General features: G+C 44.1%; 1 protein-coding gene across 3 annotated transcripts in view; it reads right to left on the bottom strand.

Moving 5' to 3' along the window:
• The window catches only part of Ntrk2 (neurotrophic receptor tyrosine kinase 2), a 297,297-nt gene that overhangs the window by 71,004 nt on the left and 211,062 nt on the right, over positions 1-15,231 (bottom strand). For all 3 annotated transcript variants that reach the window (XM_055629282.1, XM_055629283.1, XM_055629284.1), the window contains one exon: positions 7,233-7,363. In XM_055629282.1, the coding sequence (XP_055485257.1) occupies positions 7,233-7,363 (131 nt within the window). The remainder of the gene's footprint in view (positions 1-7,232; positions 7,364-15,231) is intronic.

The raw sequence follows: 15,231 nt of genomic DNA, 5'->3' as shown, positions 1-15,231 counted from the left end.
TGTGTGTGTGTGTGTGTGTGTGTGTGTGTGTGTGTGTGTGTGTGTGTATGTGTAGTTGGAATTTGATGTTCTTCATGCCTTGGCCCAAGTTTGATTCCCAATTAGAATGAACTATCCTGTTTTGATTTTTAATGTCTCTGAAAATATGTGAGTAAATTAGAATCACCCAGAAAACAGTGGCCAATGTGACCAACAAGACACAACTGTATCTAATCAAGGGTTAGACATTAAAGTTTCTGGCGAATCTATCTTAGAGGAGCTACTTAACAATGGGAGCACACAAGGGTTCTTACAAGAAAGCCTTGCTCTGTGTGTTATAAGTGCACAGGGGCATGTATGTACACAGACACATACACACACACACTCAAGAGCAATAGACAACTACTAAGTAATGTCTAGACAACAAAGATGACCAAGCTTTTAGCAAAGCCTCATTCAAAATTAAGTGATTTTGTTCCAAGAGCCCAGTGAAGAATAGATGAGCAGAGCTTTCTCCGGCCTGAGTCCCACTGGAACACACGGGTGCTCATTTAGGGAAACACTGACAAACGTCCTTAAGGACAATAATTCTTCCTGTTTCCATTTTGTGGAGGCAAGGATTAAACACATCAGTGTAAATGGGAAGTGTAGAAAAGAATCTGAAGGAGAGGAAAGAGAGGGAGGGAGCTCATGATGAGTCAGGATCTACAGGAGGGTGTGATGACCGTGAGAAGAAAGAAGGAAGAAAAGGAGGAAAGGTGAGATCCGCTCTAGAAACCAACTTGCTAGGGCAGAGAAATGGTGTCTATGGGCTCTCTGTGTGTCCTCTTATTTATGAATCCTACTGCCTCAGGATGGAAGAGGATGTGCCTTTCTTTCTTCAATTGCTTATACATATTCCGAGAGAGGTAACCCTCGTTCCTTCCTTCCTGAAAGTGACGTCTTTGGTACCTATGGCACCTTTAGATGGCTAAACTATAGGAAGGTGCTGTGGCATGTACATGACTGACTGGGGAAACTGGCCCCCAAATCACCCCTCCCAAGGAAACCTAGAGGCAATGTAAGCCATTGGTGTGCTTCTACCAGTTAAACATACATCAGTGAGCCACTGAGGCAAGAGGGGTCTTGGTGTCTCCTGCTGACAAGGTAAAGAAAGACAGTCACAAGGCCTTCCTCTGATCCTGAGCAAGCTCATGGATCCCAAATGGCCCAATCACAGTAAAGAATGACTCTCACTTCCTGTTTGAGATGACCATCTTCTGTGTTTTGCCCAATGAATCTTTTATCTTTTAAAGAATATAGTCCAAAGCCAGGCCCGGTGGCTCACTCCTGTAGTCCCAGCCCTCAGGAAGGCAGAGGCAGGCAGATCCCTGTGAGTTTGAGGCCAGCCTAGTCTATAAAGAGAGTCCAAGACAGCCAAGGCTACACGGAGAAACCCTGTCTCAGAAAAAAATAAATAAAAGAATATAGTCCAACATCTCTGATATGTTCCTATGCAACCACATTTCCTCATGTTCATTCCATTTGTGTTTTACAGGCTGACTTCATTGCCTTCTTCCGTGAATGAGTGTGTGACCCGTCCCCGGGGAATCAGAATATTTCACTGTGACATAACTCAAAGACAAGCCAATAAAAAGATCAGTCTTTGCTATTCAATGAGGAGAACCTGTCTGAAAATGAAGGTGGTGTTAAAGAAAGCAAACCAAGAGGTGAGACGCAGGCGTAAGGAGGCACCGGTTGATTTTTCTGAAGCCAGCAGTTCCCAAAGCCAGGTTAAGAGTGGCAAGGGTATGCCTTTCCACAGCACACTCTCTTCTTAAGTCAATCTGACTTGGCTTTCAGTGATCCTTGCTTTTTAGGAAAGTCAGTCATGGGGTGTATGCTTTGCTTGCATTTCCCCGAAGTCAAAACTCTCTCTTGGGAATCTAATTTTTCTACCCCTATTTACTTCCTGACAAACTTTTCTTTGTCTACATAAGAAAGTGACTCCTATCCTTGCACACAAAATCTACTCTTTTAGACTTTTTTTAGAAGTGGTATTGTGCTGAATTTTCTCAGTTGGCTTGCCAGGGCACACGTGAAATTTAATGAAAATGTGGTCACAATGAGCACAGGAATAGGTCTGGTAGTAAATGACCTTGTGCAAGCTGTTTGACCTTGGGTGGGTCACTCATCCCTGGACCTCTGGGTTTTTCTTCGTTAGTTCGTTTTTATTTTCTTTCAGTCATTTTATTGAGATTTGCTTTCTTATTTTATGTTTTGCCTGTGTGTAGGCCTATGCACCTCACATGTGCAGGGCCCTGGAGCCCAGATGAGGCTGCTGCGTCCCCTGTGACTGGAGTTACAGATCATTGTGAGTTGCCATGTAGGGGCTGGTGGAGGAACACAGGTCCTCTGCAAGAGCAGCCGGTGTTCTTAACTGCTGAGCCATCTCTCAAGTCCTATGAAGTTCTGTTTTTTTGGTTTTTTTTGTTTGTTTGTTTGTTTGTTTGTTTTTAATCTATATAACTATTCAGCCATTCCTCCCTTTTTCTTTCATTTGGAGACAAGGTCTCAGATAGCCCCCTTGGTATCAAAAATCACTATGCAGCTGAAGGTTACCATCAATGCTGGGTCTTGCTGTCAAGTATTAGGACTAGAAGTGTGTGCCACCATGACAGGCTTATTTAACCATTTCTGTTCTTGTTGTTTGGCTTTTATGAGACAGAGCTTCTCTGCATAGCCTTGGCTGTCCTGGAACTCTCTTTGAAGACCAGGATGGCCTTGAACTCACAGAGATCCACCTGCCTCTGCCTCCCCAAGTGCTAGGGATTTCAGGCATGTGCCACTGCACTTGGCTATTATTCATCCATTTCTAAATGAGTTCTCAGTATATTCTATTATTAATATTATATATCATATACAAACTTTCAGCTGTGACTATCAGTGTTTAATAAAGCCACTTTGTTGTGTAGAAATGCCAACGGTCAACACTAGTGCATCCGAATCCTATTATTTCCATGGTCTGCACCCATCCACTCACCTATCATCTCTTCATTCATTCAATTAGCGTTTCTCTTTTACACCATACTACATATTAGGCAATGTGCTAGAAGTCATCGCTCCCCCTGGAGAGTATGACTGACACCCTAAAAGAGGTCACAGACATGCGATGTCACTCATTAAGTAAACACACTAATACATCATTTTAAAACGTTGATGGTGCTATAAAGGCCAATTAAAGATGCCTTGGCAGCAGATAGAACGCAGTCTGATCTGTCTGGGGGACAAGAAAAGACAAGCCTTCAAAAGAGACAGCTTGAACCGAGACATATCAGCTGATGTTGCTGTACTGGGCCCCTGGGTGTGGACTGGGTATTGGGGCAGATGCTGTGCTGCCCCTGGTGAAAAGATAGTTTGTGAGGTAGCTTTTCCAAACTCTTGGGGGAGAAAAATGCCATTAATTCCTCTGTGGGAAAGAAGGAATTCAGAAACTTTAAAAGCAAAAATCTTAAAATATGCTCTCAGGAAAGTGTCTATTGATTCTGCCCAGCACACTTCTGGCTCTGCTAAGACTTCAGTTGTGCCCTGTCTGGGACTCTTTTTAACTTAACACCTTGAGAGAGTTGCTTGACTTCCTGGGTCTCAGATTTCTCAACCATAAAGCGCCAGGCTAAGGTTTTATTTCTGTACTTTTAGAGGTCTCTCTCATATTCAGCATTCCTTGTTTCTAGAAATAACCTGGAGTTAGCCAGGGAGGTGAATAGATCCTACAAAGCAGACTTGCGGCTTTATTTGAAAACCTAAAAATCAGCTTGCATTCATGATATAAAAAAAAAAAGTTGTAGGAAGGGTAGTTATTGAAATGCATGTTGGATGGGGCCAAAAATAGCTAATGCATCGACAGTTAATGCAGGGGAACTGCGATGGAGTGTTTCCTTGGCAACTGAGTAACTCAAAGGTAAAGTAACTGGGTTTGATCAAAGACTGGTGTCTTCACTTCTCTCCTCGCTATGGGCTTTTTTAAAAATAATTCAGTATAAAGGGGAAAATGGCTAATATCCATGAAAAACAAAGGTCATATAAAAAAATCAAGAAAAGGGCAATTCACAATTCAGCTGAATCCAAACAAACAGATCCTCTAATGGGAGCAGCCTGTGTGTCCTTGAAGGCATGCATGTGGCCTAGAAAACTGGACCTTTCAACCTACTAAATTATTTGGGAGAATCAACACTAGAATTCACCTGAACCTGACACCTGTCAATCTGCACAGAAAGCTTTGGATTTCAAACCAAAGTCAGCTCTTTCCAGAGATGGAAAAAGGACAATGGCTGCAGTTTCTTAGCATGCATAGTCAATGCTGCGGGGGTTGCTAGGCAACAGCAGAAAGGCTGTCAAACATCCCTGGGTGCAGCCAATGGAATAGGAGCAACCCAAGCTACTCCAGAGAGGTGAGAGGCTGTGCTGTCCTGGAAGATGTGTTCAGTTTAGCGTTGCTTAAAAAATGAAGCGCAAAACATAAACCATTTTGTTAAGGTCAGAGGGCAATGATGGACGCTTTCCTCCAAGATTTAATTTAGACCTGAATATATTTTCAATTGGACCAAAGCCCTGCAAGCAAGTCTGCCCAGGCTGCAGAGAGTCTGTGTGAAAAGTCTGTGAGTTATTGTGACCTGATTCACCCTAGAGCTCACGAAGACACAGCCTCTGAATTCCAGAGAGCTGACATGGTGCCTGGCTCAAGTTTGAGTTGTAGCAGGTAAGCTTGTGATAACAAACATTCACACTCAAGGTCACTGCTAAGTAAGGCCTTAGGTGTGTGGTCACGAAGTAAGAGTGAAATTTTAATCTACGGTGTCTTTGTCCTTCTCGTTGGCGACGACAATTTCATTTTAACTCCAAGAAGACTGGTAAAGGGAAAAGAGGATCTGACAAAGGGTCAAGTACTCTCCCACGCCCACACACACCCAGCAGCACTGTTTAATGAGCAAACATTTATCTCAGATCACTAATTTGCAGAAACATACTTGGCAAGAATGGGTGCTGGGTCTGATTCAAAGAATCGGAGCTGTAATTGGAACTAAACGAGAGGAGGGCCTAACTAACAATGTCAGCAGGAGAGAGACCCACAGCAAAGTATGCTGTGAACAGAGAGGCAGAATGGTAAGTGATCCTGTAGAGCAGGGCTGAGGTTGGGCAGGGGTGGACCAGGACCTAACTAAGCGTCGTCAGTTCACCCTGCATTGTTGGTAGACTAGGCCAGACACTTTGTCTCAGCGTTTGCTCAAAGGGGATCTGAATGTACAAGCTGCAAACATCCCGACTGTAGCCCCTTAGCCCCTTTTCCTTAGGGAGTTGTAAAAGTATAGAAAAGTCGGCCCAGGGCGGGGATGAGAGGCTAGGGCTACTGAAAATGCTGCTGGCTGCCCACATGTCTGGCCAGGCTGTCTTCACTATTCCCACGCTGTCACCTAGAACCCCCTGGTTACCCAGAATTTTCACATACTTGTGAAGTAAACTCCGAGTCAAAAGCCTGGACTTGGCTTCCCGACTGGCCTCCAAGTAGCGTGTAAGACATGGACCCACCATGGACCTAGGTCTTCATTTTATTGGTTTGATACAAACGGCTTGGCTAGAGGTAGACAACCCCCGCAATTCTTCCAGCCTGAACACTTGTTCATCTATAAAATTGCAAAAGTAGCAGCACCTTTGGTCTCATTTATCCCCAAGGGTAAAGAAGATTGAAGAAAAAGCATAAACTAGAGAAGATAAGACACTGCCACCCTGAATAGGATGTGCTAAAAAGAAAAAAAAAAATAGGGAAGCTTCGAGCTTTGTCAACAGATGGAAGAAAAGAAGTAAGAACAGAGAGGGAATTAATCCCTCCAACCAGCACAGATCCGTCCTGCAGCGGCTTCTCCCATCTCTTTAGGATAGCCCTCTTCTCCCTCTTCTCTCAAGCCCCATCGAATCTCCCTGTGCTGGAGAGCTAATGTGCATTTGACGAGCTGATAATTCCTAGAAGCACTGGTCCCTTAGCCGTCGAAAGCTGCAGTTCTTAAGGGTTTTCTGGGAGTTTACGAGAGTCATTCCACTCTGGACTGGGCTTATATTAAAATTTCAAATCATGAGGACAGAAAACGTACACTTTTTTCTATCTGGAATAACTTTTATGAAACTGACTGATTTTTAGAATGGAAGACTTTAAGCATAGTTTTATTCCCTTACTTATTTATGTGTGTATAGCATAATAAACCTGGTATTATAGTGGAATGTGCACCTGATTTCTTAAGGGAATAAAATATTACCTAGTTTATACTGGATAAAGAAATATGATTCATGCAAATGGTCCCTGTTTAGTATAAACGCAATTCAACAACAATGATAACTTCACCATCTTTAATTAATCTAAGAGGTTGAATTTTATTACATTAGCCACAACCACATTCATTGACGCTTTTTACATTTGACTCATTTTACAATTGTATGACCTTTTAAATATTTGATAAACACTTAACAAAAATACCTTAGCGAGTTTTCAAAAAATTTATAATGCATGTTTCAAAGGTCTGCCCAAGCTCATCATCATATTTTCCCTAAGCTCTAGAAAGCTGAACAGGAAATTGATCTTTTCAATGTTATTGTTTATTTTGTTGGAGAACAGGACTCTTTTTTTTTAACTTTGGGAGAACATGACTACGATGAAGGACTTTCGGATTTCTTTATTTTGTAGAAACTCTAACATTTGCTATGATGATGAAATCTATAGGACATGTCATCCAACTCTTGCTGAAATCATGTCTATGCTGTAAAAACTATCCTGTGGATTTAGACAGTTTGGAAGGGACAAGTATGGATGGTATATAGGGAAAGTCAGTGCAATGGAGTCAATATTCCTTCCTTCTAGATTCTGGAAAATGCAACCCTTTTCAGGTAGTAGAGTCACCAGCCTCCAAAATCTGGAGAAAGAAGCTTGCACCATAGCTTTGCTGACTCTGTTCTGTCTGATCCCGTTGACCTGGATCTAGAACTTTGTTGGTATAACTTTCAAACATAGCCTGAAAATTGGAGGGTTGCCTGCAAGAAACACTTCCTGTGGACAGTTGAATGTACCCCCACCCCATGTCCTTCTGAGGACCCATTTAGGCAAAAGAATCTAAACACGTGTGTCCCATTGAAGACATAATGTACTCCCGGATTGGTTACTACAATAAAACAAAACTAAAGCCCTACACCTTAGTGGGACCATGAGATATTCTGGAATGTTCTCTTACCTTCACGGCCACCAGGATCTTATCCTGCTCTGGACAGAGGTTATAGCACTCTGCTAGGAAAACTTTTCCAAAGGCTCCTTCACCAAGCTCCCTCTTCAGAACAATGTTGTGTCTCTTGATGTGCTGAACAACTGTAAAACAAAGACACCCGTCACTCCACAGAGTCCAGAGATTTGCCACAAGGTTTGATAGAGCCATTCCCCTCCCTTCCGGCCATTCACCAGGTTCTGGGGAGGAACTGGCCCATCTGCACCATGGACTGTGCATAGCAGGATCCCGACACAGCTCCTTTGTAGGTGCAGCTTTTCAGAAAATTCGAGTGGTGATCAAAGTTTTGATTTGATGGGAATTCTCCTCCCCGGTAGTTCATTGGCTCTGATCTCCCTGAGCCTCTGCAAACTCTGAGCAATGCTGTTCGCAGACATAAAGAAGCATGTTAACAACCTGTGAGCAGGCGTGCTGATTCCAGAGGCGGGGACTGTGTCCATTAGAAGAGCACTCTGAAAACTCATCAGTGATTCCTACCAACCAGGGACCAACTTGTATTTGACAGGTAACTTCTTGCTGTCACATACTCATTAGGAACTAAGTTGCCATTTGATTCACTTGGAACTCCAGTAAGACCCAGGCAAACATTTAACTTTTTTTATTTTCTTTTCTTTCTTTCTTTTTTTTTTTTGGCATTTGATTAACACATTAAAATTTATTTTTCTAAACAGTAGAGGAAGCTGGTGGAAGGGTAGTTTAAGCCACAGTCCATTTCATCGGTTTCAAAACTACAGTTGGGAACAATTTTCCCGTGTTAAACCTGGGAGCAGAAGATAGATCTTTTCTTTATAAAATGGGCTGTCAGCATTTGTTGGCTCTCTCATGGGCACAGATTATCTGAAAATGTCCTTTGCCGATGTATTACCTCCATACACAGTAAGCATCTCTTTTATACTTCGTCACAAGTAAGGATTTTGCGATTGTGTTCCTGACAGGGCTTCAGTATGTTCTACATACTAAATTGATGCTGTATAAAATTACTGAAAGATCTTGTTTCACAGGTTTGAGGACACTCTCTCAGTTAACTGAAGCAATCCTTCTAAGTAAACAATGAAGAGCCTGGTTCTCTGAAAATCCAGGAATGGAAATTCCGGAATGGGTAAAAATAACAACAAAAACCACAATCTGAAGGTTTCCACACAAGTGAGCTAGTAAGAAATTCTTTTCCTTCATGAAAACACCAGGGCCTATCCTAATTTGCTTCACTTTCTATTTTTCCTGGACAAGCCAGGAGCCCCGCCCTTCAAGGCTGTCACCCCAGCAGGGCTCTCAAATAAACCCTTCCAGTTCCTGTGCAATTCGTGGAGCAGTGTCTGCAGTTCCAGGAGCTCCCAAGAGCACCCAGGCTTTGTAGCCTTCCAAAGGAAAGCCATGGTCCAGCCCTGGCTTCTCCAGAAGGTCCTCACTTCTGTTTTATTCACCTCCTGCTAGAGCTCCAGATGTTCTGACACTTCTCTCTCTCAGGAATCCTCCAACCTGCACACTCTCTGCCCTGTCCTTGCTGACATCTTGGATTCTCCCATCACCCAGCTGAACACCTGCCTCATATTTCCTCTCTCAGATTTCCTGGGTCTCCTCACACCTTCCATCTCAGAGCTCAGGTAACAGAGAGATCTAGGAACTTGCCTAAGCTCCAGACAGACACCAGACTGCTCATCCCTTTGGCTTTTGGAAGTGAAGAGTCCACAGGCATAAGGAGACTTGGTTGAGCTGTTGCTAAAACTCAAAGCTGAATGTTCCTAGGGGAGGGAGGCGCTCAGGAAGAGAGGTGCTTCACCTGGGCTCTGACATCCTTTCACTCCACTTTCTTAGAGGGCTCTATAGTCATTTGCTTCATTTCCTTTGAAATACCCCCCAGTGGGGCAAGCCCAAGGTCTCAGTGGGTAGGCTCCCATCCTGTAACCAGGGAAGTCTCACCTGCTCCTTCCTCTGAAATCAGTGACCCTCAGCTTTAACTTTGGAAACGAGTAAAATCACTAAAAAATTCAAGATTAAAAGTTAAGTAAGGGTCAGCAAGATGTCCCCAGAGGGTAAGGACGAGCCTGACAAACTGAATTGATCTCTGCAACCCCCATGATGGAAGGAGAGACCTGCATATTGACATTTGATCTACACACAGACACACAGAAACACACACACACACACACACACACACACACACACAAATAGATAGATAAATGTAAAAATGTAAATGATCAAGATTTCCAGCTCCACATGAATTTCTTCCTCTGAAGGAAAACTCAAGATGATAGCTGACCTTGCTGCAAAAAGTTTTATGGAAAAAAAAGTTTTCTTTGAAATTTATCCTATTTCCATGCCTCTACTCTCCTGTCCCCAGGGAGAGATCATTGGTGGAATTTTCCGGAGACTGGAAACTTGGTATCCTCGGTCCTTTGCCTCTTGCGCAGTAGAAAGGAGCCAGTTTTTGGTATTGTGTTGCAGTCATATTATCATCAATGAAAATTATGCATTGGGCGGCAAAGTGGTTGTCCCAGCCTAAGCTGCCACTGGCCTCAGAGTGTTTAAATTCAATTCTTGCTATAGATTTCCCTCTAGAAGAAAAAGTGTTGTACACATCCAAAAGCAATAAAGTATCAGTTCATGTCCATATCCATTATTACTGAATAGAAAACTAATAAAGATATAAATAACTATAGCTCTGCCCACTTAAGGTCTCAAGCAGGAAATGTATCTTTTCCATTTCCAGGCTAATAACATTTCACAGAAACCTTGGCCCCATGGACACAGTCTGCCCAGCACATGGGCCTTAAAGTGGACATTACTTAGTGCCTGCTTATACCAGGAACCGAGTGACTCTCTCTCTCTCTCTCTCTGTGTGTGTGTGTGTCTGTCTCACCCTCCTTTCCCCTCCCTCTCTACCTCTCTCTCCCCCTCTCATTTTTAAGTATTTATGGTTCTGAGGAGGAAGATGGCAGACAGGAGTGGGGCTTTGCAATGGGCACTTTAACCCTTCTATTTCCTTAGTCCTAGGTGCCAGGCTGCCCAGCAGTGGCATCTGTAGACTCCACTTTGGCATAGGAGGCAGACTTTACCACCATCCAACGCAATGCCTGCTGACATTGAAGCGAGACAGACATTTCCCTGTGACTGCCCTCTCTACTACACATACTCCAGACTCCATACTGACCATCTGTAAGGGGCTGAACATCTCGAAAATGAACAATTTTATGTTTAGTAGGAAACTGCCAAAACCCACAAAACATGAGAGCGAAAAATGGAATATGCGGTCATGTGGCTGACAAGAGTGGTGTTCTCTCAGCATATGGCAGAAAATGGAGTCAGGTAAATGTGCTCAACTTTTGGAAGCCCATTTATGTGAAGCATGAAAATGATGTTTTGTATTTCCATCTACATTTTTATTCTGATGCAAAATGGTGCAAAATTGAAAATAAATATCTAAGATCACAGACACAAAGCATCTAGACAACAAAAGACGAGATACTTGCAGATTATTCTATTGATGAAATGGGACATGTACTCATACTGAGCCATTCTTAAGGAGTTTTTAACAAAACAAAACAAAACAACCCATCAATTAATTTTCATTCCCTACAGTTAGGTCAAAAGCCACATCTATTTTACAGATAACATCACAGTTACTGGATGGCCGTGTGGTCGTAGAGAATCCACTTGCTCTGCTTTTCCAAGAACAGCTCCCATTGACAAGAGGAAAGAGGCACCTACCACAAGCTGGCTGCTATTATGGGCCAGAGGATATGTGGAGTCAGGAGAGCAGGCACTGTTCACAGCAGTCCACTGGGGCATTCTTACCTCTACTTCACATTAAACGGAAAGGGATAGGGTCCTGAAAAGCTAAATAACTCATCCAAGACTCCACAGCTGGGAACAGGAAGGTGTGAGTTCTTTTCACCAGGACACTGACTCTCTTCAATCTTCTTATTAAAAACAAACGCAAAGAAAGAGCGCTTTTGCCTTGCCTACCTGCAAAGGCCTGCTTTTGTCGATTTAATTCAACAAGCTATTACTAAACACCTCCTAGGGTGCCTGGCACCAAGAAAAGGGATGCCTACACTGCCCTTGTCCTCCAGGAGCCCATGGGCTACATGTATGCATGTCTATGGCGCCATCTACTTCTACCTTTGCTTTGCTCACAAAATACTTTGTGTATTGAATAAGGCGTGAAGACAGGCAAAAACTCGAGGAACATATCCGGCCAGGTGGAACAAGATCAAAAGCTAAGGCAAGGTGCTAAGTCAAGTGAAACTGCATGGAGTCCGAACTCCTACAGGCTTACTCAGTCTAAGGCAAAACTCGAATCTAAAGTCCATTGCTGAAGAAGACCAAAGACCAGCATAATTTTAAAAGATTAGGCTTGATAAAGCGAAAAGCACAGACACTCCCACTGTGAAGTAAAATTCTTACGACAGTCAGTTTTCCAAGGAATAGGCCAAGGTGCTTTTACATGGGATTAGCCAATGACTGACACCCCTGACTCTGTCCCCACAGGGGCAGGCAGAGATCAGTGGAAAAAAAAAAAGCAAACATTTGGAGCTGGCAAGAGTCCAATGGCTAGGAGCACTTACTGCCCTTCCAGAGACCCTGGTTCAATACTCAGCTTTCACATGGCAGCTCACAACCATCTATAATACCAGTTCCTGGAAATCTAACAACCTTTACTGGCCTCCTCAAGCGTGTATGTGGTACACACACATACATATATGTGCAGGAAAAACACCCACATATGTTTTCAAAAATATTTTTTTAAATAAAATAAATATACAACACAAAAGTCACTTCTGGCCTAAGCTTTGTGCAGGGAACCATGTGGTCTCAATAGTATAATCCATGAACATAAGAGCCTATAGGTACACATAAGAACGCCGTGGGCATGAAGTTGACAAACGATTTAATTTCCCTGAACCCACTGATGAGCCTACATCACATTAGGGGATCAAAATTCTTACATGAGTAAATGAAAGCATTGAACATGTAGAAATGGTCAAGTTACTGAGAAAGAGAAAATAATGACGGAGCATGAAAATGAGGGAAGGAAGAGAATGAACAAGAAGGAGGAAGAGGGAAGTCTGGGTATGCTTAAGAAATCATGACTAGTCATGTTTCTCCCTCCAGGACAGCAGGTCATAAAGCACAGAGGGAAGGTGGAGTGGGGCATGGAGTACCTTGAACAGCTTCCAAGCCTTTCAGGTGGATTCTTACACGAAGAAAGAGGGACTCGAGGATAAGTGACTTCGTAGTGCTATGTTCCCATTTCCTCTTCTTTAAATGATGGATTCGAGGCTAAATGGCATCTTGGGATTTCTCCAGAACATGCATTCTACAATCAATCTATGGTTTGTGATAACCTACCCATCTATCAATCCATCTATCATCTATCCGTCTATCATCTATCTTTCTATGTATCTAACTATCCATCCAGCCACCATTTCACTCATCTATACTTTTATCACCTCAGTTCTACAGAGCTAAAGCAGGTCTTTGTACATAGGGAAGAAGCAATGTGTACAACAATAACGTGGTTTTTTGGGTTGTAGTGAAGCTGGGGGCAAGGGAGCCATCTAGAAAGCTCGCTGCCATGAGGTTGGGATGGGCTGAGAGTGGCTCTGTCACCCAGGGTTCCTCCTCAGCCTTTGTCCTTCTGAGCACAGAGCTCAGCAAGGTCAGCCATCATCGGCTCTGTTCTCCACTGATCCCAAAGGGAGCAGAGGATGTCTCCAAGGATGAATCCTCAAAGAATGTGACGAACGACAAAGACAGAGGAGACCCAAGCGTATTCATGGGAGGTAGGAGACAGGGCTATGGGTGATGCCGAGCACCCACAGAGGAGAAGGCAGACAACCGTGGGCGGAGTAGTGACATCTTAGAGTAGAGGGATTGGGGCAGCAAAGGGAAGGATCAGAGGCAGACAGATCAGTCTGGAGGTGTCATGGTGATGCTGGTGGGCGGGGGGAGCCAGGAGGGATTTTAAAGTCTGGGGTGTGTGCGAAAAGGGTGAGAAATTAAGTGGACACCAAAAGAGAAAAGAACTGGAGAAGGACAGAAGGGAAAGGAAGAAAGAGTGGTGAGAGGTAACAGGAGAGAACCAGGGCAGGTTGGAGGGGCTTTGGGGAGGGGGATACTGAAAACAGTAGAGATTTTGAATGAACTGCCTTGTGAGATGCCTTGAGTCCTACTGTAGCAACAGGCCACTGATGAGTGAGCAGAAGGTCAAGGCTCCCACAGCTTGTTAGGCACAAGCCACCTGAATTCCTTGAGCCAAACATTGCACCAAGCGCAGTAAAGAATAAGGCAGGCCCTTGCAACAGTTTAACCTTTCTGGGAGGGCATCTGGCATCTGCCTGGATGCCTTGTGCAAGAGTCACTAGCAGCAGCAAAGTACCTTCAGTCCCAGACCCAATTCCAGCGGGCCGCGCCGCCCGAGGCGGGGAGCATGGCAGCTGTAACCAGAGCATCACAGCAGGTGAAGTGATGGAGTTATTTGAAGTGAAATGCAGTTTCTTGGCAGAAACAGCCAAGGGTGGGGAAGAGCCCCAGAAATCTTTCAAGCTGTTAGACTGAAAGGAACACCACACTTCAAAATACACAGACGGTACATCCTTCGCTTTGACATCACCGAACAGCCAAAATTATATCTGTTCCACACACTGGCATGTGGCAGAATTGGATTGATTTGCCCTGACAGCTCTCCCTGCTGGGACAATACTTGTCAGTCAGCCCTGGCAATGTTTGTATTTTCAAAAATCATTATGCAGAATGATTGCACAGAATCCTGGCAGGTAGACCAGACAGTCTTCTCTGCCTAGCCCTCCGACTCTGGATCCTTGAACTCTAAAGTTCTTCCTTCCCCCCGAGGCTCCCAAACCTCCTGTGACACCCTGCTCACTGCCTCCTCCCAGGACGTGCACACCAGCCTCGTCTGTGGCTCCTCACTGGTGTCTGCTTTGTCTCAGGCTCCCTCCACTCCTGTGCCTTTCCTGGGGACATGACCAATAGCCTCCTAACGCTTTCTGTAAAAGAGAGGTCCTTTGCCAAAGTACCTACAAGGGAATCCACACGATCAGTCAGGAGCAACCCAAATAACACGGTGTGCTGCTAGGTAAATGTTTGAGCATCTTCTTCTCGGGCATACACTGCAGTGAAGGGGAGGAGTCAGGCAAGAAGCACGTGCCTAACACGGCACAGCCAGAATGTGGAGGAGGGGCATCAAGATGCTGTGTTACTGAGTATTCAGGAAAGACTTAGTGGACCCCCAGAGCCAACTTTGGACCATCAGATTGGAACCCTCATGATGAAAGTTCTAAACACAGTAGGAAGGGACAAATACCTTAGAAACTATGGGCTCCCCCAGGCCTTTCCTGGGCTGTCTTCTCTCGCCATTGACTCTGCCACAAGAAGAGAGCTTAAATGCTGCTCCTACCCAATGACGCATGGCCCATTTCTGAAACATGGAGGGTCACTGGTATTTGGATGTATCCCAGGGCCCAATACGGCCACAGCTTTCTACCCAGTTAACACGGAAAGTTGATTAAGAGCTCTTGAGTGTGCTTACGTGATGATCTGTTTTAAGAAGCAACATGCTTGAAAGAGTTTGACAAAACTACCAGAATCTTTCCATCCAGCATCCTTCCCAGGCCCTGCCAATTACCATTTAAGCATCTGTGTAAACAGGACAGTGGTTACTGCTGTGGAAGATTAAAGAGCAAGGAAGTGGAAGGGACCTGAGTAGGATCAGGCATTTGCTAGGCCTTGGGTTAAACATTTTTATCTACATTATGATATTCAAATCTCCTGGTCTCCTGAGTGACCAGGGGAGAGAGTCCATTCTCCATTTGCATAGTAAAGAGATGGAATAGACTGTCAAGTAACTGGGCTTTAGCCACACCTGGGAAGTAATCACAGATGCCAGGTTTGGCTTCACACACCAAGCAAATAATTTCTGCTTCTCACAGAC

The sequence above is a fragment of the Psammomys obesus genome, unplaced genomic scaffold (genome assembly GCF_907164565.1).
Source record: "Psammomys obesus unplaced genomic scaffold, mPsaObe1.curated_primary_1811, whole genome shotgun sequence".
NCBI lineage: Eukaryota > Metazoa > Chordata > Mammalia > Rodentia > Muridae > Psammomys > Psammomys obesus.
The sequence above is the reverse complement of the archived record's forward strand: the minus strand, read 5'-3'. Positions and strand labels throughout refer to the sequence as shown.